The sequence below is a fragment of the Lactuca sativa genome, chromosome 8 (genome assembly GCF_002870075.4).
Source record: "Lactuca sativa cultivar Salinas chromosome 8, Lsat_Salinas_v11, whole genome shotgun sequence".
NCBI lineage: Eukaryota > Viridiplantae > Streptophyta > Magnoliopsida > Asterales > Asteraceae > Lactuca > Lactuca sativa.
Genome location: NC_056630.2, coordinates 48,797,898 through 48,825,167, shown reverse-complemented (window position 1 = coordinate 48,825,167; position 27,270 = coordinate 48,797,898). Strand labels below are relative to the sequence as shown.

At 37.5% G+C, this 27,270-nt stretch overlaps 1 protein-coding gene and 1 long non-coding RNA gene across 2 annotated transcripts; both read right to left on the bottom strand.

The window, feature by feature from the left end:
* Positions 1-29: 29 nt before the first annotated feature.
* LOC111904418 (uncharacterized) lies at positions 30-993 on the bottom strand. The gene is made up of 5 exons (XR_008225492.1): positions 950-993; positions 744-856; positions 406-658; positions 182-318; positions 30-106 (listed from the first exon to the last, which is right to left on the bottom strand). It is a non-coding gene; the product is annotated as an uncharacterized LOC111904418 (long non-coding RNA).
* LOC111904434 (clathrin heavy chain 1-like) lies at positions 992-24,185 on the bottom strand. The gene is made up of 7 exons (XM_023900204.3): positions 23,895-24,185; positions 2,008-2,124; positions 1,849-1,908; positions 1,532-1,618; positions 1,346-1,429; positions 1,124-1,258; positions 992-1,027 (listed from the first exon to the last, which is right to left on the bottom strand). Exons 1-6 carry the CDS (start codon positions 24,183-24,185, stop codon positions 1,124-1,126), a joined length of 774 nt encoding a protein of 257 aa, XP_023755972.3. The 3' UTR covers positions 992-1,027.
* Positions 24,186-27,270: the final 3,085 nt, after the last annotated feature.

Sequence of the window (27,270 nt, the reverse complement as noted above, 5' to 3'; positions counted from 1 at the left end):
AATAGAGACTCAATAAAAACTTATATAATCGTTGTGGACGTGGACGTCTTGGCTTCCTTCACTTACTAGGTGTTCTAGAAATTGAGTTAGTAAACGAAGTCGGTTCCTGTAGGATTTAAAACAAATTGATATGTTAATAACAGTATGAGGATAAATACAAGTAAGAGAAGAAAAAACAAACCTTTTTTCACACTCATCCACAAGAGGCTCGACTGGAAGAAGAGATCGAACGGATAGGATTAAACCTTTGATGAAATCCTCGGGGCATTCATCGTCTAGGAGTTGTCCGACAACTAAGGGAGCATTCCCTGGGTTGACCTATAAAGATAACAGATAAGTCTTTAGATATACCTGGAATTTTGTTGGATGGAATTGAATGAGTGGTGATATTTTAATATTTTATACCTTCTAAACATAACCTTCGATATACCGAAGCATGTTGTTGGTATAAAGGTAGTGAGTGAGATCTGGAACAAAGCCAAAGCGATCACACACGTTGATTAATGGCCTTGCATCAGGAAGCTTGGCTTCCATTAGGAAATTCTTGGTCTTTTCAGCATCATAGAAATTTGATTCCCGTGTTACTCGTTCAACCTCCTTGATTTGCCCTGTCTTTGCAGTTGCCTCGATGTACTTGAAGTGTATGTCAGGATCCTCACTGTGATAATGATTGGTGTTGGTAAAATTGGAAGTATGCAAGCACGAAAGACAAAATCCAAGTTATCTGAAGAGAAAGAGATTACCTTGAGCTCAAATACGACCCCAAGAAGAAGTAAAGGCCTTCATATGATTTAAATTGTTCGAAAATTTTAATGCATGATTCAACACCCAGCTGCTCACAATACTCCTTGGCAACCTACATTCCAAACAATAGTATCAGTACCAAATAGGTTCAACTCTGATGTTCAAATAATAACCATTAACATAGAAAAATCAAATCAATTGTTACCTGGACGATGATCTGAAGGTTTCCTCTTAAATTGACCAATAAAATGACACGTTTGATATCTGGCAACTCGCTGTAATGCTGCAAATAAATAAATAAATAAATCAAACAAGTGATAGAGGTTTTAAGGTAAAAAAAATATAAAAAAAAACAAGTAAATTCTGGATATTAACCAACCTAAAGGGCCCGGACATAAAGACCTGCTTTCTCACAAAGTTGAGCAATTCGAGGGCGATCATAGTGACTGAACATCCCATTAGCTAATATGGCATCAGCAACATTAGGGAATGTTACAAGGTTGATTTCAAGGACCTGTGGAAAATAAGAAGAATGAATTTAAAGTTGGTTTAATGAAAAGGTGATTATAAATTGTGTGTGAGGATATATCATATATGTAACCTTGGTTTGGAGGTGGGCATGTTCGGGTAAATTGGGTTTAAGAACATCCAAGAGGAAAGCTGTTGCCTCTCGTATCAAGTTCCTCTGAGGATATGGAAGAAAAAGTTTAAAATTAGTTTAACTAAGAAGTAATTTATTTAAATATTTAAAACTGTTTATGAAATGTTATAAGGATTGTTAACATGCCTGAAGGAAAAGATCTGTAATGGTGTTGTAATCAACAGGACATCCTCCTTCCATTTGGGACATCATTAAAGCAAAATTTACAGCACCCTGCAAAAAACAATTATGTTAATGATCTAACTTCCATGCACCTATATTTATGTCATCCAAATTGAGAATAGAGGATTTATAATAGTAAAACTTTTTCACTATTTTTTGTGCCACATCACCGCCAACTCAACATATTTCTATTATAGTAAATCACTGAGCTTATTTATGGGTCCTACCAATTTCAGTTTATTAATTTAAAAAAAAAAAAAACTCTTATGGATGTTTAATACCTGAGGATCTGATCGAAGAATTGTTTGTAGAAGGAAGAGATAATCAGGTGAATACCCAACCTGCGTGAATTAAAGACAATTTTATAAGGATCTAAAGCAAGATGAAGACTAAATGTAGAGAAATTAGTAAATTACTGCAGTTAAAGATATGCAGCATACCTGCTTGGAGTAAATCAGAATTTTATCAAACTCCCTTCTTTCAGCAAAAGCTGCAACAACTTTGGGAGTGGCTCTAGCTTTTATGTAAATTTTTAATGCAAGATCATTGTCCACTGTCTACAATTCAAAGAAGATAACACAAATGTCAAAATTAGTAAAAACACAAAACCTTGTAAACTTCGAGCTGATGAAAGGCTTCTACCAATGGCTTTAATTAGAAGGAAGTTCAAGTAAACAATTGGATTTTCAAAGAAATTTGAGAGAATGCTGATTTATGTGTGTGTTGGAATCACCAAAAAAGATTCATGGAAAGCATTAAATCTAAGAAAGAATACGACCTGTGAGGTTCAAGAAAACCCCATCCGTTTACCTTCAATCACCAAAGACCACCACTTCTTCATTCTTCTTCCTTCGATGTGTCCAAACCCCAAAGGTCCTCCGATTTCTACCGATGACGGAGTCTAAGAAGCCAAGGAAGGCTCACTGGGAACCAATAATTTCCTCCTCCTCCTCATGAATAGATCGATCATCCTGATCTACCAGTCGTTACTTGCCCTACTCCATCGGACTAGTTGAGTCCCCTCCCTACATGTAATCTGCTGGCGACAAGGAAGAACAGCCAAGGAGACCGCCGGAGCACCTCCCCCCCCAAGCTGTGGCAGACAAGAGAAGCGTCGCTGCTTCTCCCTTCTCCTTTTGTCAAATCGATCCCGCACCAGAGGTGCTTCCCCTTTCTCGATTGATTTCCATCATCGAGCCACCATGGCTGCTTGTGTTCCCATCTTCCTTTCTTGATAGATGAACCACGACCACCGGACCAAAACTCCCGCTACCTTCGTCATTCTAATTCCCCTTTTTCGATTTATCTGTGGGGAATAAGAAACAAACGAGAATCAATATTTGGATTCTAATATTGAGACTTGAGAGTATAATACTTAATTAGGGCTTTTTCTAAAAATTTCAACATCGAGTGGGGAATAAGAAAACTATTGGCGAGTATTCTCAATAACAGCAGAGAGATGAAGAAGGTGAAATTACAGCAACGATGAAGTAGATGAATGGAAATCAGAAGCCCTTTTTCTTGATTGAGATGATGAAGTCGAGAGATGGAGATGAAATCGTAACCTTCGATCTTTGATTGAGAAGTTGCACAACAGTGTGAGGAGAATGAAAGATGCGTGAAAATGCTTAGGGCAGGGAGGGTAGCGGGCTTTTCTAATTTTTTGGCTTTTCTTTTCCCGCTTGTAACTAAGGAACGCACGTTCATTAAAATTATAAAGCGACACATATAGAGGGCGCGCATTTAAGGTACAGCGCCCTCCGTGTTTTTAATTTTTTTTTTCTTTTGACACTATTTTAAAGGCACGCAATAATGCGTGACCTAAATCCTTATATTTTTTGAAGAGATGACACTTTTTTAATGTCACTCTCGTATGCGTAACATATATTAATGAGTGTCGTAATTTGCGCGTCGTAAAAGGCTATTTTTCTAGTAGTGCTAGTTTCTAAAAAATACCAAGAGCCCATTTTTCTTCACGCATAGAGTAAAGAGAGCTCTTGCATGCACTTTCTACTCCACTTAAAAATTAGATCTGAAGTAGATCATTACTCAAAGAACACATAGTTGTTGAACCTCCATAGATCAATCCGTAAACGAACCAAATCTTCATAAATAAAGGCTAAAACACCAAATACTCTTAGATCTAAAAAGGAAGCTCAATAAAGCATGGATATTTATGATTTAAAGATCTTCAAACTTCAAGCTCACAAACACCATATTTCTTGATTCCTTCACCAAAACACCGAAAAAGAGCACTAAATGAGGTTCAAGGAAAGCAGATAAGTTCACAACGCTTAAAGAAGGGTAGGATTTCTCTTATAAGGCATTCTAGGAATAAGAGAGGCTGAAAAATGGCAAACCCTATCAGCTAAGATGCATTTCATAGCCTCAAAAAACCTAAAGGCCATTCAGCCTATAGGCATGGGCGCCCATAACACCCCCAAATAAAAACCCCAGATTTTAAATTTTATAGATTTCAGCGAATTCAGTAAATTAAAGACAGAACAATATATGTACCAGGAACTCGGATATTACAGATGATTGAAACTAATCTTAAACATAAATTTATATCAAATAAAAATGCAACTAAATAACTTATGAAATTCAAATAATTAAAAGCAATTTCAGTTACACGATGACGCTACTAGTCATGCAAATAACTTCCAGATTGATTGTTTGAATTATGCTCTACCTAAACTGATACTAAAATCTTTAACAAACTCTAACAATTTTATTTTACTGAATTTTTTAATCAAAGTATGCACTATAAATTAAGCATGTTTTTTGCTACCTTAACCAACAAACAAGTTCTTAATAAATTTAGAAAGGTAGTATTAATTACAATGTCAAAATTCCCAATAACGTTTAATACTCCTCATAATTTCGAAAGCGTAAAAGCTTGTTCGATTAGTTTATATTAGAATTAAATCCTATTACTGAACTAATCTAATATTCTATAACACCCAGTTCCTGGTACATATTTATTTTGATTAAAAGCTCTTTTTGGAAGAACTACTCGGCGAGTTGTAGCCCTAACTCGCCGAGTAGATGTCGAGAAGGGTGCGGGCTTTAAGTGAGCTACTCGGCGACTCCATGCCTGGACTCGGCGAGTAGGCCAATCAGGAGGAGACCCAAATCCTTAGGGTATGCACCCTATTTAAACGTCCTTATAGCCCCATCTCAGCCTCTATCATCCTCAGAACGTTCATTATCGAAACCCTAACCTCCATTGGCAAGTTTGAGTGATTGTTGTCTTGTGAAGGGACTTTTGGGGCACTTTAGAGCAAGTGGAAGAAGAGAGAGATTTAAGAGGTCAAGGAAGGGGACTTAGATCCCGAACACATTCATTTGTAGTCATCCATCCTGGTAATAAAGTTTCCATCTTGATTATTGATCTATTAGATCTTGTTTGTCCCTAAATTGTTACTTTTAAGCCCTAAAACCCCAAATCATTGAAGAGAAACCTTACGGTTGGGTTATACTCCAAATCTAGACCTTATGGACGTGTTAGAAGCATAAAGTTGTTGTGGTTGAAGTGATTAAGGACCCCATTGAGTGCATGACCTCTTAAAGGGCTTGGAATTGCATTTTGAGCTTATAGGGACATGAATGCACGTAAAGGTTGCAACTTTACGTGTTAAGCATGCCCTAGGAGCATGGATCTGTGGTTTTGAAGTGTTGCATGTCTCTGTTTCGGCTCATATGGAAACTGGGTCAAGGGACTCGGCGAGTCCCAAGGTGGAACTCGGCAAGTTCTATGAAGATGGCCTTAGACTCGGCGAGTTGGAAGAACAACTCGGCGAGTCCTATGAAGATTGCCTGGTACTCAACGAGTTGTTCATACAACTCGGCGAGTAGGATGAAGGACTATTGGACTTTGGTTTAGAGGGAAAAATCGTCGAGTCAATGCTTAACTCGACGAGTAGAGACGGGTTTATGGTCAGAAAAAGGGATAGGGACTAGGCGAGTTGGCAAGCCAACTCGGCGAGTCGGGTCAACTGACAGTTGACTTTGACCTTGACTCTTGGGATGGTTAGGGGGTAAATGGTCATTTTACCCTAAGGTCAGTTATCAGTATTTGACTAAGTGATTTGTAAGAATTGTAGCCGGAGGAATTCCGTGACAGCAGCAGCAGAAGACAATCAGTTCCCATGCAGACCGGTAGCTATCTTTCGAGGTGAGTTTCCTTCCAGTAGTAACGGGTCTAAGGCACCAAGGCCGGAACGTATAGACGATATGTTAGTGTCGGAGTGTGGGCAGAGCCCGTATCTCATAGTTGAGTTTGATTATGATGTATGCCAGTATGATAGAATTGTTTATACTCGTTGTCTGTGTGATAATTGTAAGTTACGGTTGAGCAACTGAGTGTGGGCGAGGCCCATATCTCTCTGATAATAGAGTGTGGGCGAGGCCCGTATCTCTCTGATAGTGGAGTGTGGGCGAGGCCCGTATATCTCAGGTAGCAGAGTGTGGGCAAGGCCCGTATCTCTCGGATAGCGGAGTGTGGGCGAGGCCCGTATCTCCCAGCTAGCGGAGTGTGGGCAAGGCCCGTATCTTCATGAGTGTGGGCGAGGCCCGTATCTCCTAGCTGTCTTTGTATGTTTGTATGGTATGAGGTATTATGGGGGAACTCACTAAGCTTCGTGCTTACAGTTTTCAGTTTTGGTTTCAGGTACCTCTTCTTCGAAGGGGAAGGAGTTGGTGCGGTAGCGGCCCATCACACACATGCCTCGTATTTCCACACTAGGAGATCTTCGTGGGGATATGTACTCTGACATTTGTTATGTTTTTTGAAAAAGTTTTCCAGACACGCGATATCTTTTATGAAATGTTATTGTCGGTGAACATTTTATTTCTAATGTTTTACTAAGTATATGTTTTAAAAATGAAATTTTTGGCTCGTATTTTTGGGATGTTACAAGTTGGTTTCAAAGCCTTGGTTTGAGGGATTCGGACACACCTTCGGGGGTTTCCAAACTCAAATCGAGGGATTAAAATATTTTAAAGAAGAAAAATGTTTTCTAAAAGCTAAGTAAAGAGTTTTAAGAAGGAACGAAGTGTGTGATGTGTGCTACCGGCCGAGCTCAAGTAAGTATTCCCCAAAGTACCCATACAAGCTTATGTTATGTTTATCCGTTTCAGTAGAACAGCATGCTAGAATAGGACTAAGGATCTAGGAGTGATGCCTTATGTGCCTTAGTGTATGGAAATTGCATGCTAGAGTTGAGTAGGCAGCAGTAGGATAGCCTGTTAGGGTTATGCCCGATAGTATGAGTTTAGCATTGTATGCTAGTTCAGTTCTCTCTATGAGAGCGGAGTTGCTTGAAATTGTTTCCTTTTGTCTGAATGCTGCTTGCTTTGTGCTTCGTGGGACTCTGAGTGATGGGAGTTAGTCATTAGGTGAATACGTTACGTCGCATGTGATCAGGGTTGAATAATCTTAGAGTGTTGGATTTGGCCGTATTGCGCATCTCTTGTCTGAGTCTAACCATTGTAGGGCCGAGTCTACTACTTGAAGGATTATCTGAGCCTCACCACATGTGATGGTATTTAGGTAATGGCTAATTGGCGTTACAAAGAGACCTTTAGCAGCTGAGGACTAGGTGGAGTGGAGTCAGAGGTTTCCTAGGATAAGCCTAGGATGAGTATAGCAGTGATCATCGGTAGTGAAAGGGACCCGATGGAGTCAAGGCAGTCCTTGGAGAAGGTATGGATAGATGTGGAAGGTAGTATGGGACCGTACTGCTGAAAGTAGAGGATCCGTACTCGAACTAAGGAAGGCTGAGACAAGACCAGGGAACTTGAAATAAATGTGATCCCTTTAGGGGTATTAGTATCACTAATGGTTGTCTGTGTGTATTGCAGAATGGTGGTACTACGCCACAGGCCAGCTGGTGGCAGTTCTGGAGAGGGATCGGGTTCAGGATCAGGTTCCGAGCCAGTAGATGAGCGGCTACGCGAGTTCATCGCGCCAGAGATCACCAGAGGCATCCTTGAGTCGACTCCCATCATTTTCGGTTCGATCAAGGAAGGGATAGTTGAGCTGATGGAGGGTCGCCTCAGGGCGTTCAAGAGTGGTGCGCCGGATTTCCATGGGGCGAAGGACCCTATTGCTGCCAGACGATGGATTGCTGACACTGAGTCCGCACAGCTGACCAGCTTCTGCCCCGAGGGGTCGAAGGTGAGATATGCATCAGGATGTTTACGAGACCGAGCTATAGATTGGTGGGAGTCCATCGGTGACTCGTTGGGAGCCTCGGCTATTGAGGCTATGACCTGGTCGGACTTTATGACCAGGTTCAGGGCAGAGTTTGCGCCGGCTGTCGAGCTTCAACAGCTGGCCATAGAGTTTTTAGACATGAGGCAGACTACAGAGACCATGGAGGAGATCACCGCCAAGTTCCGGGAGAGGGCATTGCTGGTGCCCCAGTATGCGGGAGATGAGGATATGAGGAGGACCCGCTATCATGACATGCTACGGGCTGACATCTGGGAGCATGTTAGCTTTTCAGCTTGCCTTACCCTGGAGTCCATGATTGCCAAGGCGAGGGAAAGGGAGATTGATTTAGAGCACATTCGGAAGAAGCCCAAGGGATCAGATGGGAGGCCGAAAGGCCAAGGAGGGCCGGGCTGCTGCAGGAAATGCGACAGGTCGCATGAGGGAGCTTGTAGATTGGGATCATCAGGCTGCTATAAGTGCGGCAAGGTGGGGCACTTTAGCAGGGATTGTACCGCCCCTATGTCGACTGTACAGACATCCGATTTATTGTGTTTCCACTGCAACCAGAGGGGCCAGAAGAGGGCCAATTGCCCCCAGTTGACAGCATCAACGCCGGTCAAGGCGTCGGCTCTAGCTACCCTGTGGATTACAGATGGCCGGCAGGGCAAGGCAGAAGCTCCGGTGGTGAGGAGTCGGGCGTTTCAGCTGACGACTGAGGAGGCACGCGCCGCACCCGATGTTGTTCTAATATTGATATGTGCTCTATATTGATATGTGCTCTATATATATATGCATTAGGATCGTTCCATGTGAACGGTATTCCTGTTCAGGTGTTGTTTGACTCGGGTGCCACCCGCTCATTTGTTTCCTTTGCGCTTAGCAAGAGGTTTACTGAGTCTTCGGGCATGTTAGATTGCCCTTTAGAGGTGGAGATTGCAGATGATCGATCAGTGCAAGCATCAGCAGTGTTTAGGGATTGTGTTATGAGGTTGTTTGAGGAGCGCTACTTGGTGGATTTGGTTCCCATTCTGTTGCGTGGGAACAAGGTGATTATAGGCATGGATTGGTTGAGCCCTAATGGGGCGGTGATAGATTGCGCACAGCAGCTGGTGCGGATCAGGACCCCGAGTGGGGGAGAGTTGGTGATCCACAGAGAGAGGCCACAGCGTGGACCCACGGTATGTTCAGCAGTAAGGGCTAGGCGCTACCTTCAGCAGGGTTGCGCGTGTTATGTCACGTACGTTATGGATACCCGGGAGGCGGGTAAGGCAACGGTGAGCGAGGTTCCAGTGGTGCGAGACTACGCTGACGTGTTCCCGGAGGAGCTTCCTGGAATACCTCCGGAGCGTCAGGTAGAGTTCAGGATCGACCTAGTTCCTGGTGCGGCTCCGATAGCCAAGGCACCCTATCGGTTGGCTCCTCCCGAAATGCAGGAGTTGTGTACGCAGTTGCAAGAGCTGCTAGACAAGGGATTTATTCGACCAAGCAGTTTACCCTGGGGAGCCCCGATCCTGTTTGTGAAGAAGAAGGATGGGTCGCATCGGATGTGTATTGATTATCGGGAGCTGAATAAGGTAACAATGAAGAACCGTTACCCACTCCCGAGGATTGATGACCTCTTTGATCAGTTGTAGGGAGCATCTTGGTTCTCCAAGATCGATTTGCGTTCAGGGTATCATCAGATGAGGGTCCGAGAGGAGGATGTAAGAAGACCGCGTTTCGGACGCGTTACGACCATTATGAGTTCGCGGTGATGTCGTTTGGGCTCACCAATGCTCCTGCCACGTTCATGGACCTCATGAATTGCGTATGAAGACCGATGTTTGATTAGTCTGTGATAGTATTCATTGATGACATCTTGGTTTAATCCAAGACATGGGAGGAGCACGAGGAGCATCTGAGGGAGGTTTTGGAGACCTTGAGGAGGGAGAGCTTGTACGCCAAGTTCTCAAAATGTGAGTTTTGGTTGCGCGAGGTGCAGTTTCTTGGGCACCTCGTCAACCAGAACGGGATTTCAGTAGACCCGGCCAAGGTGGAGGCCGTGATGAGGTGGGAGGTTCCGAAGTCTCCATCCGAGATTCGTAGTTTTCTAGGATTAGCAGGCTACTATCGGAGATTCATTCAGGGTTTCTCCAAGATAGCCGTACCCCTGACACGGTTGACTAGGAAAGTCGTGGTCTTTCGATGTGGGCCTGAGCAACAGACAACGTTCGAGATTCTGAGGCAGAGATTGTGCGAGGCGCCAATCTTAGCCCTGCCCGAGGGCGTAGAGGATTTTGTGGTATACTGTGATGCGTCTATCTCAGGCTTAGGCGCAGTATTGAAGCAGAGGGGTCGCTTCGAGGCAGCAGAAGCCTCACGAGGCGAACTACCCGACGCACAATTTAGAGTTGGGGGCAGTGGTCTTCGCCCTCAAGGTTTGGCGACATTACCTGTATGGGGTTCGGTGTACCATTTACACGGACCACAAGAGTTTGAGGTACCTCATGGATAAGCCGAATCTGAACATGAGGCAGCGTTGGTGGCTCGATGTGGTGAAGGATTATGATTGTGAGATCCTTTACCACTCGGGGAAGGCCAATGTGGTGGCCGATGCGCTTATCCGTAAGGCAGCGCCGATCAGGGATATTTGCATGCGGATGACAGTGGTGACCCCGCTTTTGGAGCGGATTCAGGAGGCCCAGCAGGAGGCCATGAAGGAGGAACATCGGAAGAGTGAGCGCATAGTGAGTCAGGTTTCCTCTTTCGACTACGATAGCAGGGGATTATTGTCCTTACACCGTAGGGTGTGGGTGCCGTATGTCGGAGGCGTGCGCCAGGTCTTGATGGAGGAGGCGCACAAATCTCGATTCTCCATTCATCCCGGGGCAACGAATATGTATAGGGATCTTCGTCTGGACTATTGGTGGCCCTACATGAAGCGGGATGTGGATTGGTATGTCGAGCGGTGCTTGAACTGCAGGAAGGTCAAGGCCGAGCATCAGAGACCGCACAACAAGATGCAGCCGTTGGATATCCAGTCGTGGAAATGGGAAGATATTATGATGGACTTTATCACGAAGCTATCCAGGACCACGCGGGGAGTGGATTCTATATGGGTCATCGTGGATCGGTTGACCAAGAGCGCCAATTTTATCCCTATTCAGGAGAGCATCTCGGCCGAGAAGTTGGCCGACATCTATATCAGGGAGGTAGTGGCGCGGCATGGGGTGCCCGTATCAGTGATTTCAGACAGAGATGTGCGATTTACTTCCAGGTTTTGGAAGAAATTCCATGACGAGTTGGGTACTCGTCTGCATCTTAGCACCACCTTTCATCCGCAGACTGATGGTCAGAGCGAGCGCACCATCCAGACTCTGGAGGATATGTTACGAGCGTGCATACTAGACTTCGGTGGTAGTTGGGATACCTATCTTCCCTTGGCTGAGTTCTTGTACAACAACAGCTATCATGCGAGTATTGACCGCCCTCCTTTCGAGATGCTCTACGGGAGAAAGTGCAGGACCCCGATTTGTTGGGGCGAGGTCGGTCAGTGCGTCATTGGGAGCACCGAAGTGGTGCTCAAGACGACAGAGTTAATCCAGCAAGTTCGTAGTAGACTGCAGACTGTGCAGAGTCGGCAGAAGAGTTACGCCGACAGAAGGCCTTCAGATTTGGAGTTTCAGGTGGGTGACATGGTCCTCCTGAAGGTATCATCCTGGAAGGGTGTCATTAGGTTCTGGAAGAGGGTCAAGTTGGGCCTCAGGTTCATTGGTCCTTTTAGGGTTTCGGCCCGGGTGTGTCGGGCCGCCTATAGATTGGATCTTCCAGCAGAGCTTAGCCAGATCAACAACACTTTCCATGTTTCTCGGTTGAGAAAGTGTTTGGTGGACGAGTCAGCAGTTGTACCCTTGGAGGATATTCAGGTTGATAGCAGCCTGGATTATATCGAGAGACCAGTTGCAATCTTAGATCGAAAGACGAAGACCTTGAGAAACAAGGTGGTTCAGTTGGTGAAGGTGAAGTGGCAGCACCGTAGGGGTTCAGAGTGGACATGGGAGGCGGAGGAGGAGATGAGGGAGCACTACCCAGAGTTGTTTCTGGAGTCAGCAGACTTCGAGGACGAAGTATAAGATAAGTGGGGGAGATTTGTAACGCCCAGTTCCTGGTACGTATTTATTTTGATTAAAAGCTCTTTTTGGAAGAACTACTCGGTGAGTTGAAGCCCTAACTCGCCGAGTAGATGTCGAGATGGGTGCAGGCTTTAAGTGAGCTACTCGGTGACTCCACGCCTGGACTCGGCGAGTAGGCCAATCAGGAGGAGACCCAAATCCTTAGGGTTTGCACCCTATTTAAACGTCCTTATAGCCTGTAACAACAGCAAAATTCAGGTCAAAATTTAAACTTTTATAAAACCGTAATTAAGTATACTAAGTGGTAGATATTGTAACAAGGTTTTCATACATATAAATAACACTAAAATCCGAGTTATAATGAAGAAGTTATGACTATTCTAAGTTTTCCGACAAAAACCGGCAATACGAAGTTACGTAAAAACGCAAAGTTTCAATAAAACACTTTTTGACCTTAGGTGTCTAAATGAAAATCATAGATATCATTAAACTACAAACGTACATAAAAAGAACGCTCAAATCGGACATCGTATGAAAAAGTTATGAATTTTTAACGAATTTTATTACCCCGACCTTTTAAAAATAAATAATAAAAATAATTTCGGAATTTGCCGACGGAATCTAAACGAAAGTTGTAGATCTTAGTCTCACCTACGCGTGGATATAAAGAACGTTGAAAACGGAGTTCGTATGAAGGAGATATGAATTTTAGAAGTTTATTTAAAATAAATATAAATTTAAATATAAACTCCCGGTATTATCCGAAGAACGAGTCAGCGGTCCGATCCTTCGTACGCCCCGCGTACCCTCGTACGCCCATCGTACTCGGATATTAGGCTCCGGTTCGTCCACGTCGCCCCTAATCCTCTATGCCCTCCCATCCGAAGTACGTAAGCGATGACGCCCCAGTACGCCCCGCGTACCCTCGTACGCCCAGCGTACCAAGGCGGTTCAGCACCCCTATAAAAGGAATGCGAGGGTTCCGGGGAAACTTGCTCATTTTCTCTCGTTTTTCTTGCGTTTTGCCTCGTTTTCCGTGCAATAATTATCCCGAAGCCCCGGTTCCCATACTCGAGCCCCGAAGGAAGTTTTACGCTCCCGAGATTCCCAAGAATCCCGAGAAAATCCACTTTTTCAAGTCAAAGTTCTGCTCGGTTTTCGTCACACCTTCTGCAATCTATCAGGTGAGTTCATACCCCTACAAACACACTTTAAATACGTTTTTAAATGCTTTTTATACTCTTTTAGGGGGGGGAATACAAGTAAAAACACGACTAAAATCATGTGAAACATCGATCTTTTGATATACTTTTCATACTGTTGTTTTAACTATCTTATTAAGTTATTATCATGCAAAACACCTCACAACACAGCTTTACCCTCTTGGGATACAATATGCTTTATAAATAGAAATATGTTTTATTTATACATTTACATACAAATACATCATATCAAGGGTAACCATCGTTACTAAACTGTTTTATACATTCAAAGAACTTATGATTTATGCTTTGTCAAACATTGTGAAAAAGGATAAACTTTGCATACAAAACTATTACTTTAATACAGACTTAGTTGAGAATCCGTGAGGCGTGTACATCTTCAATTACTACCTTTTTGTTAGAAGGTATCGCTACAAGTCCTGTCTATAACCAGAGTCTCCCGTTCGGAGAACGTGTCAAATGTGTATAGATCTATACGGGAAGTCATGATCCCGCGCCCTGACTGTTAGCTACAGTCCGTCCTTTGGGGTGACAGTTTGTCATAACGCTACGACGCCTGAAGAACGTCGCTACAGGCATATTATGTTTAGTATGGTTATAAAACTCACCGGATATACAATAATTATGGTATTATGCTTTTATGAACGAGTAGCTATTAAAACTATTCTTCATCTAACAAGTGCGATCTTCGTATAGCTTTATTATATAAAACTATGACACAACTTTTAAGCACGTCGGTTTCTTGCGATTTTCGGTCTTAGAGACTGCCAGTTATGTTAGGAAAATAAGGGTTTTTCCTGTATACAAACCAAACAACTAATAGGAAAATAAGGGATTTTCCGGGTGCAATTATTTATAACTTATAACACGAACATTCATATGCATTTCATACTTTTATAAGAAAATAAGGTTTTTTCTTGGAAAACACAACAATTCATATCTCAACTATTAGGGAAAATGTGGGATTTTCTGGATCTAATACATTCATTTTCAACACAACGAATCATAACTCTTTACATTTGAAATACTGCGTTTTCTGGAAAACATACACGAACTTTCGAATGGCGTACATTTTCTCAAAATACTACTCATGAACTCACCAACTTAATTGTTGACACTTTCTTTTTGAAATAACTTGTATTCTCAGGGAACCGCTAAGCAGATTTGGAAATCAACTTTTGGGGATTAACGTGCTGATGTTAATTACTTCTTTTGAAAGATGTTTATGTATTTAACTTTTGAACATGTAACGAATACAATTATGTAAACATTTTTGGAAACTTTAATATATATGGTGGTGTGTACTTTCCTTTCTATGAACTGTTATGATACTGAATATGACGTCCTCCGCTCCCGAACGTTTCCGCCGTTCTGGTTTGGGGGTGTGACATAGCCCCATCTCATCCTCTATCATCCTTAGAGCGTTCCTTATCGAAACCCTAACCTCCATTGGCAAGTTTGAGTGATTGTTGTCTTGTGAAGGGACTTTTGGGGCACTTTGGAGCAAGTGGAAGAAGAGAGAGATTTAAGAGGTCAAGGAAGGGGACTTAGATCTAGAACACATTCATTTGTAGTCATCCATACTGGTAATAAAGTTTCCATCTTGGTTATTGATTTATTAGATCTTGTTTGTCCCAAAATTGTTACTTTTAAGCCCTAAAACCCCAAATCCTTGAAGAAAAACCTTATGGTTGGGTTATACTCCAAATCTAGACCTTATGGACGTGTTAGAAGCATAAAGTTGTTGTGGTTGAAGTGATTAAGGACCCCATTGAGAGCATGACCTCTTAAAGGACTTGGAATTGCATTTTGAGCTTATAGGGCCATGAATGCACGTAAAGGTTGCAACTTTACGTGTTAAGCATGCCCTAGGAGCATGGATATGTGGTTTTGAAGTGTTGCATGTCTCTGTTTCGGCTCATATGGAAACTGGGTCAAGGGACTCGGCGAGTTCTGTGAAGATGGCCTTAGACTCGGCGAGTTGGAAGAACAACTCGGCGAGTCCTATGAAGATTGCCTGGTACTTGACGAATTTTTCATACAACTCGGCGAGTAGGATGAAGGACTATTGGACTTTGGTTTAGAGGGAAAAATCATCGATTCAATGCTCAACTCGACGAGTAGAGACATGTTTATGGTCAGACAAATGGATAGGGACTCGGCGAGTTGGCAAGCCAACTCGGCGAGTCGGGTCAACTGACAGTTGACTTTGACCTTGACTCTTGGGATGGTTAGGGGGGGGGGGGGTAAATGGTCATTTTACCCTAAGGTCGGTTAGTAGTATTTGACTAAGTGATTTGTGGGAATTGTAGCCGGAGGAATTCCGGGACAGCAGCAGCAGAAGACAATCAGTTCCCACGCAGACCAGTAGCTAGCTTTCGAGGTGAGTTTCCTTCCAGTAGTAACAAGTCTAAGGCACCAAGGCCGGCACGTATAGACGATATGTTAGTGTCGGATTGTGGGTAGAGCCCGTATCTCATAGTTGAGTTTGATTATGATGTATGCAAGTATGATAGAATTGTTTATACTCGTTGTCTGTGTGATACTTGTATATCACAGTTGAGCAACTGAGTGTGGGCGAGGCCCGTATCTCTCTGATAGTAGAGTGTGGGCGAGGCCCGTATCTCTCTGATAGTGGAGTGTGGGCGAGGCCCGTATATCTCAGGTAGCAGAGTGTGGGCGAGGCCCGTATCTCTCGGATAGCGGAGTGTGGGCGAGGCACGTGTCTCCCACCTAGCGGAGTGTGGGCAAGGCCCGTCTCTTCATGAGTGTGGGTGAGGCCCGTATCTCCTAGCTGTCTTTGTATGTTTGTATGGTATGAGGTATTATGGGGGAACTCACTAAGCTTCGTGCTTACAGTTTTCCGTTTTGGTTTCAGGTACCTCTTCTTCGAAGGGGAAGGAGTTGGCGCGGTAGCGGCCCATCACACACATGCCTCGTATTTCCACACTAGGAGATCTTCCTAGGGATTTGTACTCTGACATTTGTTATGTTTTCTGAAAATGTTTTCCAGACACACGATATCTTTTATTAAATGTTATTGTCGGTGAACATTTTATTTCTAATGTTTTACTAAGTATATGTTTTAAAAATGAAATTTTTGGCTCGTATTTTTGGGATGTTACATATACTTTACTTATTACCACTTAATTAAAACGATTACGAATTGTAATAATCAATTAACTACAAATATCAATTCAAGTGGCCAACAAAAATTGAATAAAAAATCGAACATTTAATTAAACACGAAACTGATCATACTAAACAGAAATCACAACAAAAATTCAAGCTTAATGATTACTTGCACAAAGAGTCGAGTCGATGTGAAATTTTAGTCAAAAATAGATAAAAACAAATTACAAGTCGTAAAAATAAAGTCTAAATGACAAATCTTACTACATAAAAGTAATACGTTAAATTTTGTTATTCGGATCTTGGATATTCACTGGAGATCTTCAAAAACTAGCCAAAAATTCATTTGGAACAAGGTTAACTTTTCTGGAAAGAAAAGAAATCCGATTTATAAGAGTAGGTTGCAGTAGATAAGAGATTGATGGACTTCACAATTGTATTTTTGGGAAACATGATTGTATTTTTGGAAAATGTGCATCCCAAATAAGTGAAATGAAGTACGTTTCAATTCTTGGTCTCAAAGTGGAATAACATAATTGTGTTTTGTGAACCATGATTGTGTTTCTCATTTCCACGTTTGTGTTCTTAGATCGAGGCATGTCTTCGAGGTTTTTCAAGAAAAAATAGATTCCGTAAGTAAAACATGATCATGTTTTTTAGAGTAGATCGTGTTTATGCTTCGAGGATCCAAAATGCATAAAAATATTTGTAAAAGTCTTCAAGAGCTTTACACGATATGTAAGTTGAAGAGCGATCATGTATCTCCAATATTGCATAGTATGGAGTTAATTCTCCAATAAAAATAGCTTCCAATGATTCCTTAGTATCAATCGACAATGTCCAACTTCGGTTAAGCTCCAATGCTTCCTTAAATTCATCCTCAAATTGTCATATTCTCATCCTGATCTAATTAACACTGGAATAACAAAAATGAGTAGTATGGGACATTCTCTCTCTCTCTCTCTCTCTCTCTCTCTCTATATATATATATATATATATATATATATATATATATATATATATATATATATATAGGGTTAGGTTATTTTGTTTTCACTATCTATTGTGTGCACGTATGACTGATTCTGGACCAATCATTTTAGTTATTTTAAGAAAGTAATTAATGCATATTACTTGTTGAAGATATAATAGGTATTAATTACATCTTCAGCATTTAATATGCATTAATTACTTTCTTAAAATAACTAAAATGATTGGTCCAGAATCAGTTATACATGCACACAATAGATAGGGAAAACATTTGAACCTAACTCTCTCTCTCTCTCTCTCTCTCTCTCTCTCTCTATATATATATATATATATATATATATATATATATATATATATATATATATATATATATATATATATATATATATAATAGGAAATATGTATTTTATCAAAATATGTGAGAAAAGACTAGAAAACGATAAGACATTAATGATGAAAATGTGGTAAAAGACGCATAGAAAATGCATCACACACACACACACACACATATATATATATATATATATATATATATATATATATATATATATATATATATATATATATATATATATATATATATATATATATATATATATATGGGAAAAGTGAATATACATTACAACCCCACCTAAGGTTAGGTACCAAACCTCATGAAAATATGTTGTTTTACTACATAAAGGTTGCGATTAAGGATTCACAATTAACACTTGAAGATGTAGATTCACGATGTACACAATAGTTTTGATACAAAAGCAAGAACATTAATTATTTTCGACCTTTGTGACGATGGAAAACAATATTGTTCACTAGGATGAAGTAATAATCGATAATGGAGTAAAGAAAACAAGGATAGTAAAACAATAATGGAGGGAATAAATGTTATTGGGGACGATATATTTACCAAGTGAAAACCAAATCAAGTATAATTACTAAGTTAAAACGATATATTTTAGAGGTTTAGTACCTAAAATTATGTGGGGCTGTAATGTATATTCCCTATCCCCTATATAGATATATTTATATATATATATATATATATATATATATATACACACACACACACACGAAGATATTCAAATAGAAACCCCTAAATGTTAGAAACTTTAGAAAACCATTTTACTGTATTAAAACGTGAATGTTGCTTAATTGGGTTAACATCGCATTTTTTGTTTTTTCCTTTTTTGGTAAGAAACGACAAAATCTTCATCTTCACAGTTTAATATGTCCATTAAAATTATCATTCATAGTTAAATACTATCAATCATTGTAACATCCTCTTAGGGCACAAATCACAATATTATCTGTTTTGGGCCACCTAACACGAAAACATCCCAAGGTTACTTTATGAAGTTGTTCTTGCCTTAGCACATTTAACTACAATCTTATTATGGGACTGATTGACCTCATGACTTTAAAATACAGTGTGAGTGTGATAGGGAAGATATGCAAATCCCTTATAAGGTGATGCTTACTTATCTTTCCCTGTAGGATCATATATATTTCCCTCCTTCACCCCTCACTACAAGGTTTGATGTCTTCATTAAACACATAAACTTGTGCCCACTCTTTAATATATATTTCCCTCCTTTACCCCTCACTACAAGGTTTGATGTCTTCATTAAACTCATAAACTTGTGCCCACTCTTTAATACCATTTGTAACTTCCGTATGGTTATGTACCACAATATTTTCTGCTTTAGGCATCCTAACACAAAACTTCCTAATCGAAGAACGAAACATATGGTAGTGAGATGGTCCCGAGCTATAAATGATGGAAAATAATATGATAATCATATCAATATGTCTCATCTGCTCATAGATAACAAGATTCTTTGTAGTCTGCATCACCTTTCAATTCACTAGTACACATAACTTCATTAGTTACCCAAAAAAAAATGACCACAAATATTCACTCGTGTTTTTTTCATTGAAAACATAATCTATTTTCAAGTCAATTTTTAAAATTAATAGTTATATTTAGTTTATGTGACTATATCATATGGAAAACTATGGCTAAGGAGAAAACAAATTGAGTATATGGTTGCGATTTTTATAGTTGTGTCAATGTCTGTTTTGATAACCATAACCATGAAATAGTTATAGTCACATGATTTTTCTTTTATGATGACTATTATTTATGTTTAATCACACCTAAAATAAAAAATTAAACTGTGACCATAAAATAATTGTAGTCATTGTTTTTTATTTTATCATTGACTATTGTTTACTTTATAGACACACATAAAAAATGAAATTGTTACCACAACTTTTTACTTTTATTATAACAATTTTTACTTTTCGACATGGATAAAATTTCTCTTGTAACAATAAAATAGGTCTAGTCATAATGTTTTCGTTTACCATGACTCTTTTTCCCCTATAGACATGTAATAAATTAATTGTGACCATAAAATAGTTATAGCATAAATTTTTATTTTATTTTATCTTTGACGGTTATTTATTTTAGACATTAATAAACAATTAAACAATGACAATAAAATACACATTTACATGTTTTTCTTTAATCATAATTAACTATTATAAGAAATTAAAGCATAACCATCGACATACATATGAAATGAAACCATATCCATTAAATATTTATAGTTACAATTTTTTATTTTATAATGACACTTGCAAACTCTTAAGCATGCTTAACAAATTCAATCGTAAACATGAATTTTTTTTTTTTTTTTTTTTTTTTTTTTTTTTTTTTTTTTTTATACTTACATGCTATTTTGTTTATCATAACTATTGTTTACTTTTACACACATAACTAATTAAATTAAACAATAATAAAAAAAATACTATAAATTTCTTTAATACGACAATTGTATATTTTTAGACAAAAATAAAAAATTAAATTATAGCCAAAATATATGTATAGTCAAAGTTTTATTTCATTTATCATGATTTTTTTTCCACACGGTATTCTTGGCTTCTTATGTTAGCAGGTGGGCAAACATTTGTTTGCCTACTGTTTGGGTCTGAGAAGGCATGAAAAACCTCTTTTCAAGTTGCATACCTCTTCTAATTGGAAAATGGTCTTGGCGGTGGTTTTGACTCATTTTCTTACCAAATTTGGCCATTCTCGCAAAAGCTTGTTAACTTTTTTTTTTTTTTTTTTTTTTTTTTTTTTTTTTTAACTCTTTGGGTTTTGCACATAATTCTCGTTATCTCACCGAGAAATTAATCATCCCATTTGCATTGAGTAATATAATCATTATCTAAAATAAATGCCTTTAATAATATGTTATCTTGTTATAGGGTAAGAATGTTATAATATAGAATATAAATTTATGATCAAAATATTTTATGTATGTAAAAATTTATTATCTAGAATATAAATTTACGACCCATGTATGTTGTCTCCATTTATATTTTTTCTTGGATAACACACAAAATAATGTATATATAATGGCTTTTTAATAAGATTTTCATTAATATATAACATCATTTGGTACATTAAAAAAATTATTTTTTTAAATATCGTTTTCAAAATGCATATGCTTAGTCTAAATCTTGCATACATTTTACCTTTTAAAAAATAAATAACACTTTAATGTTAGGTTATCATATCCAGATAATATAATGCTTACTAACATGTATAAGAGGATTTTGTTGTTTGAAATCATGTCTAACTTGTATAACAATTTCAAATCACTATTTTCTTTAGTTTTTATGCCGGTCAGTCTTCTTTATTAACAAGAAATTGCCCTGGTCAAGGTTCTAAATGGCGTGAGGCGTGACGTGGCGGCAAGGCCAAACCTCAAGCTTAATGAGTCATGGTGAGCCATGACGTTTTTCAAGGTGTGATGTAAGGCAGCGATTTTTTATTAATTTAAAATTATATTAACACATAAATATAAATTTATATTAAATATAACTACTTTTTAGAAGTGTTAGATCAATAACTAATAACAAAAAGTTAACAAAAACCACAATACTTATATCTCCGATTTGAAAAGACATATCAAAGAGCAAAAAACTGTGTCTCAAACGAAAAAACATGCGCCATAACACGCCATAACGCGCCATGGCGTACCATATCACGCATTGCCACGCGCCACGCCTAACAACAACGTTATGAAGCTTTTTGTAACGGGGAAGCCACGCCTTACGCCATGTCACGCCTTGGCGCGCCTTTTAGAACACTGGCCCTAGTAAATTCCAATTATCTTGGCCAAACCTAGAAGTTCTAATGTCATGCTTTGCAAGGGGTGTAATCTCTAAATTTTTATTGAACGTGGAGCATATTCTATTTTTTTTTAAATGCATGGACCATCGGTTATAAAACAAATTTTGCCTAGAGACATTTTCTGTAAATTACAATAACAATTTTGTTATTTTCTATATAGTAACCAAATCAAATTCAAAATCAAATAGTATATTACTTAAACACATAGACCATTTATTTAAAAAATGCGCATAGACGTTTTCTATAAATTATAAGGACAAATTTTCAACTTATTTTCTTTATAGGGACCAAACCTACTAACCTACGAAAATATTATAGCTAAAGTTTAAAACTCAAAAGTATCATGGCCAAAGTCTAAAACCAAAAATTACTATTTTAAGTTGTCATCATCAAGAAAACCAAAGCAATGATGAATTGCATGGTCGATATGTCTTGCGAGATGTTGTTGATTAAACATAAAAAAAGACATCCAACCTCCTTATCAATCTAATTATTATGGAATGACTGAGAAATGAATTCCACGATATTCATGTATTTGTGACATCACTCAAATTGAGGAAGAATTCAAAGAAATTCCTCAAACTAGGGAATGGAACAACTTAATCATTCTTATCATTCAAACAATAGGCATGTAACTATGAGTAGCTAGTTTTCCGAGCAAATACTATTGATGGCTACGAATAGAAATGAAGAGAGTTAAAGACCAGTTTTGTCAAACAAAGAAGTATCCTGTACATTATGTGATCGAATTGTAATACTATCGTTTACCTTGATTTGGAGGTGTAAGTGATAACAATGAGAGTAGATATAAACCTCTTGAAAATACATTGGTTTACTATATAAAGATTATGGTTAATGGATTCACGATTAATACTTCAAGATGTAAATTCAAGATCGACTTAATAGGGTTTAGGGTTTAGGGTTTAGGTTTATGTTTAGGGTTTAGGGTTTAGGGTTTAGGGTTAGGGTTTAGGGTTTAGGGTTTAGGGTTTAGTGTTTAGATTTATGGCTTAGGGTTTAGCTTTAGTGTTTAGGGTTTAAATTTAGGGTTTAGGTTTAGGTTTAGGGTTTAGTAATGTTCACTTGGATGAAGTCATAAACGATAATTGAGGAAAGAAAACGGAGATGATAAAACGATAATGAAAGAAAGAAATGTTATGGAGAATGATATATTTACCAAGTGAAACCAAATCGGGTATATTTAGCATGTTAAAACGACATATTTTAGAGGTTTAGTACCTAAGCTTAGGTGTGGTTGTAATGTATATTCGCTATCCCCATATATATATATATATATATATATATATATATATATATATATATATATATATATAGTAGCCGTTTATCCGCGCCAAACAACGGGTACGAATAGTTTTTCAGAAATTAGTTTGTAGAGATGATTAGTTTTTTATGCAAATTGATTACTACACCAAATAAACGGTGTGTGTGTGTGTGTGTGTGTGTTTTGAAAACTCAATTCAAGGTAACCTTAAAACTTTCATACTCAACTCACCTGACTATATACAATGTTCATTAACATTAACTCAATCCATTCAAATTAGACTCATCCACAACATTACAATGTTATATAATACCTTTAATAGCAATCAAATTATAAGTCGGCGAATAGTTTATTTTGGAAATTAGCTTTTTTTGGGAGACACTGATTAGTTACAATTTAACGGTTAGTTTGGTATAGAAAACATATCATATTAAAAATAAGACACAATATATTGTAAATTAGAGTTTAGAGTTTAGTGTTTAATGTCGAGGGGGAGGGGGTTCACTTAATAAAGATAAGTATGCTATAGTTTAGTCCACCCTAATAAATAAATATCTTTTTGTCACATGTTACATTCTCATTTATTTTGCCACATGTAATTTTGTGGTTATTTTAAATTAATTTTTATTCCACATGGTTTTTCATTTTACTAAATTCCAAATAGTATTTTAAATGTAATAATAAATGCTTATCAATTTCATTAATGAACTTTCTTTCTAATTTCAAAATTACTAAACTAAAGATTCATTAATTTTCTTTATTTATTTATCTAAATTATTTGTTTAAATCTAAAAGAGAAAAAAAACACTTTAATTTTTATAATTCAATATCTTCTTTCTTTTCTTATAAATCAAACTTCTTAAATTTTTAGAAATTTGTATTTAGTTTTTCTTTTAGATAAACTCATGAAATACATGGGTTTCACACCTAGTTTTAGAATATAATATGTTACTTTGGGTTAAAAATAAGGGAAAATGACACATACGCCCTATGAAGTTTCTAGGGTTGACCTTTTTAGTCATTTGAGTTTTTTCGTGGCTTTATGAGCGAACCAAGTTGTGGGCAACCTGTTCTTTTAGTCCCCTTTACTTGTTTTAGCCAGTTTAGAGGTCATATAGACAAAAATTGGGGCCATCTCTCTCTCTCTCTCTCTCTCTCCAGAAAAACCCAGCAACAACCAAAGATGTTGCCTTCTTCAGCCCATCCTCTCGTCTTCATTCTATTTTGATTGCAGACTGATCCAATCACCACCAAACCACCGCCATGGCCAGTTGAAGCAAGCCTCCGACCACAAAGAGGACCATCAACACTGTTCACCGGAGAAGAAGAAGCGGCGAGAATCACCATTTTCCCTCCTGTCTTCATCTCTTTTCGACCTTCAAGCAGCTTCCAATCATTTTTCCTTACTCCTCCATCAATCTTAGGTAACCCCCTCCCCTTTTTTTTTTCAGAACTCATTCAAAAATCTCCAAGAACAATCAACACCTGTCATGATGGCCGGTGACTTGAACTATTCCGACGGGATGGTCCCGGTGATAGGTTCGGTCGTAAACAGATATATGTAATTCCTTCTTCCGTTGTTTTTCTGTTTTGGAGGTGTTTAGGTCGAAAATTAAAAAGAGTAGTTCTACAGGTCTCCTCTGGCGAGCTCCTCATCGTCATTACTCTTCTGGTCGTCACCTATTAGAGCCAAGAACTGCAGGAGTAATGGGTGTTGAATATCACCAGTGATGATGGGTACCACCAACCACAGCAGTGGCAACGAGTGGTGGTAGCACATCAGCTCTGCTGCTTCCGCCTTCCTAATCCAACGGTGATCGAATAGGAAATAAGGATCATATATCAGGGTTGTTTGGGTGGGGCTGCGGTGGTTCTATGGTGGACGATGGTGATTTCCAGTGAGGAAGAAGGTGATGGCAATGGTGGAGCAAGGTTGATTTAAGTTGAGAGAGAGAGAGAGAGAGAGAGAGAGAGAGAGAGAGAGATGGCGTGAGACCTTTTAGTTTTTTTAATTTATTAAAATATAAAAATAAATGAGGTGACGTAAAGGGGTAACCGGGTTACCCCTTCATTTTCTCAAAAAGGATCTATTAGAATGGACAAAACCAAATTTGTTCCCTTAAAAAACCACTAAAAAAGTTAAGTGACTAAAATGGTCAACCCTAGAAACTTCATAAGACGTATGTGTCATTTTCCTTTTAAAAATAAAAATAACAACTGTTAACCTAAATAATTATATTGGTGTTATGGTTTACAAATGAATCTTATGTTACTATTTATTAAAATGAAAATGTTTGTTGTTATTTTAGGTTTAAAAAATTTGGAAGTAAAGACGTAAAAATATGATTACGTTTTACGTTAAATGTGACATATTTTTTGGGGTTAAAGATAAAAATATCTTATCTTTTTTTGTTTAAAAACATGTTTATGTCCCTTTTTGTTAAAAAGATATACGTTTAAACATTTTATTTATTTTAATTTATTTTTTAATAAATAAGTTATTCAGTGAAATAATTTAAAATAATTTATAAAAAAGTCTTAAAATCATATGTATACAATCGATAAGTTATTATTGACAGTTTTTAAATATTTTTTAATTAGATATGTTTTATTTTAAGCAATTAAAAATACTAAAATTGCTTATTTGCAAATATAACGAAATTAATATAATGGGTTTGAATTCTTTTGGAGACAATCGTTTACACTTTTTGTTTATTCTTACAAACTAGGTGTGAGACCTATATATTACACGGGTTGATTTAAAAAAAAAAATTAAACACTAAAGTGTAAATTTTTAATATTTTTTAATGTACAACTTTAAAATAAGAAAGAAAGAAATATATTTATTGCAATTTAATATATATATATATATATATATATATATATATATATATATATATATATATATATATATATATGATATTTAATATTTTACATATATAGTATATGACTTTAATTTAAAAAAAACAAACCAAAAATTGACAAGTGGATAATATTTCTTTCAAAAATACCACAAAATGACAAGTGTCAAAACTCATGAGAGAATGACATGTGACAAAAAAAACCTTTATTTATTAAGGAGGATTAAGAAAGAAATTTGACAGGGCACATTGCAAACCGACTATGTGCACCCTAAATGAAAAAAAAAATATTAAATTAAATTTTATCAAAAAACCAAAAAAATTCTTGTCTTCGTAATTAAACAAACATACAAGTTAACTTCTAAACAAGTTAGCAAAACAAAAAAAAGTCTTTATTTCTCTTTTTGCTAGAGAACCAACCAACATGTTACCAACTGAACCAATTGAATTGGTAGTCAACATGTTCGGTAGCCAATATGTTTGGTCGGTATTACCATACCAATTAAGTAAACTTGGTACGGTAACGGTATAAAATTTTGAATACCACGGTTCTACCGTACCAACCAATTCATATATATATATATATATATATATATATATATATATATATATATATATATATATATATATATATATATATATATATATATATATATATATATATCAATTAATACATATGAAGAAATATTAATTATCACATTTTTATGTTTCAATTAAGAGTAGCAAGCTAGTCTGGCATTACTTATACATTACTCGATTACTTGTATATTACTCAAAACAAGAAAACAAAAAACAATTAACTAATCACTTCTTATATTAGTATATATTTTTTTGTTAATTCTTTATATATAATGTTTACAACAAGACGGTGAGACAACGATATAGTTACTATATAACAACGTCATAGTTGAATACATTTACTTTTTATTGTGCATGATAGTTATTTTATTTTATATGCATATAAAAGGTACTAAACATCAATGACAATTTTTTTGTTTAATTTGTTTTCTATTATGGAAAATTTCTAATCGGTGGGTTGGATGATGATTACAATGTGAAGCCTAATATAGTTAATCATGTGTCAAACTCTTCAAATTTAAAAATTAGTTAAAGCATTTGGTATATACCAGTACCAATATGTACCAATCAAATTTTTTGGTAGCCAAATAAACTGGTACTAAGTATAGTTGGTACAGTACTGGTAGTTAAATTCTCCTACCAACTGTAGTTGGTACGGTACGCGGTTTGAAGAAAAAAAAGTCGGTACCATACCAATTTCACCCTTACTTTTTGCTACCTATTCGTTAAACATAAAACCAAACCATTTCCTTGCAATTACTAAAAAGGAAATCAGGATGTAGTATAAAAAGTTGGCTAATTCATAAAGGAAACCCAATCACATTCTGGAAACACAAAAACCTATCACACCATGTTTCATTTGATTTGCATCTTTTTGCATGTCCTGTCTTCTCTTCAGCATTTGCTACTCCATTTGGTATTTTTACAACTGCAAAATATTCAAAATGAAGACAAAACCCTTGAAATTTACCATTGATAAAGATACTAAGACTCTATTCCATTTATTTTGAAAGTATATAAATGAATAATGGGATAATTGTTTTCATACTTAACATACAATCAACTATCAACAAAAAACTAAATATGTAGTTACCGGGATAACA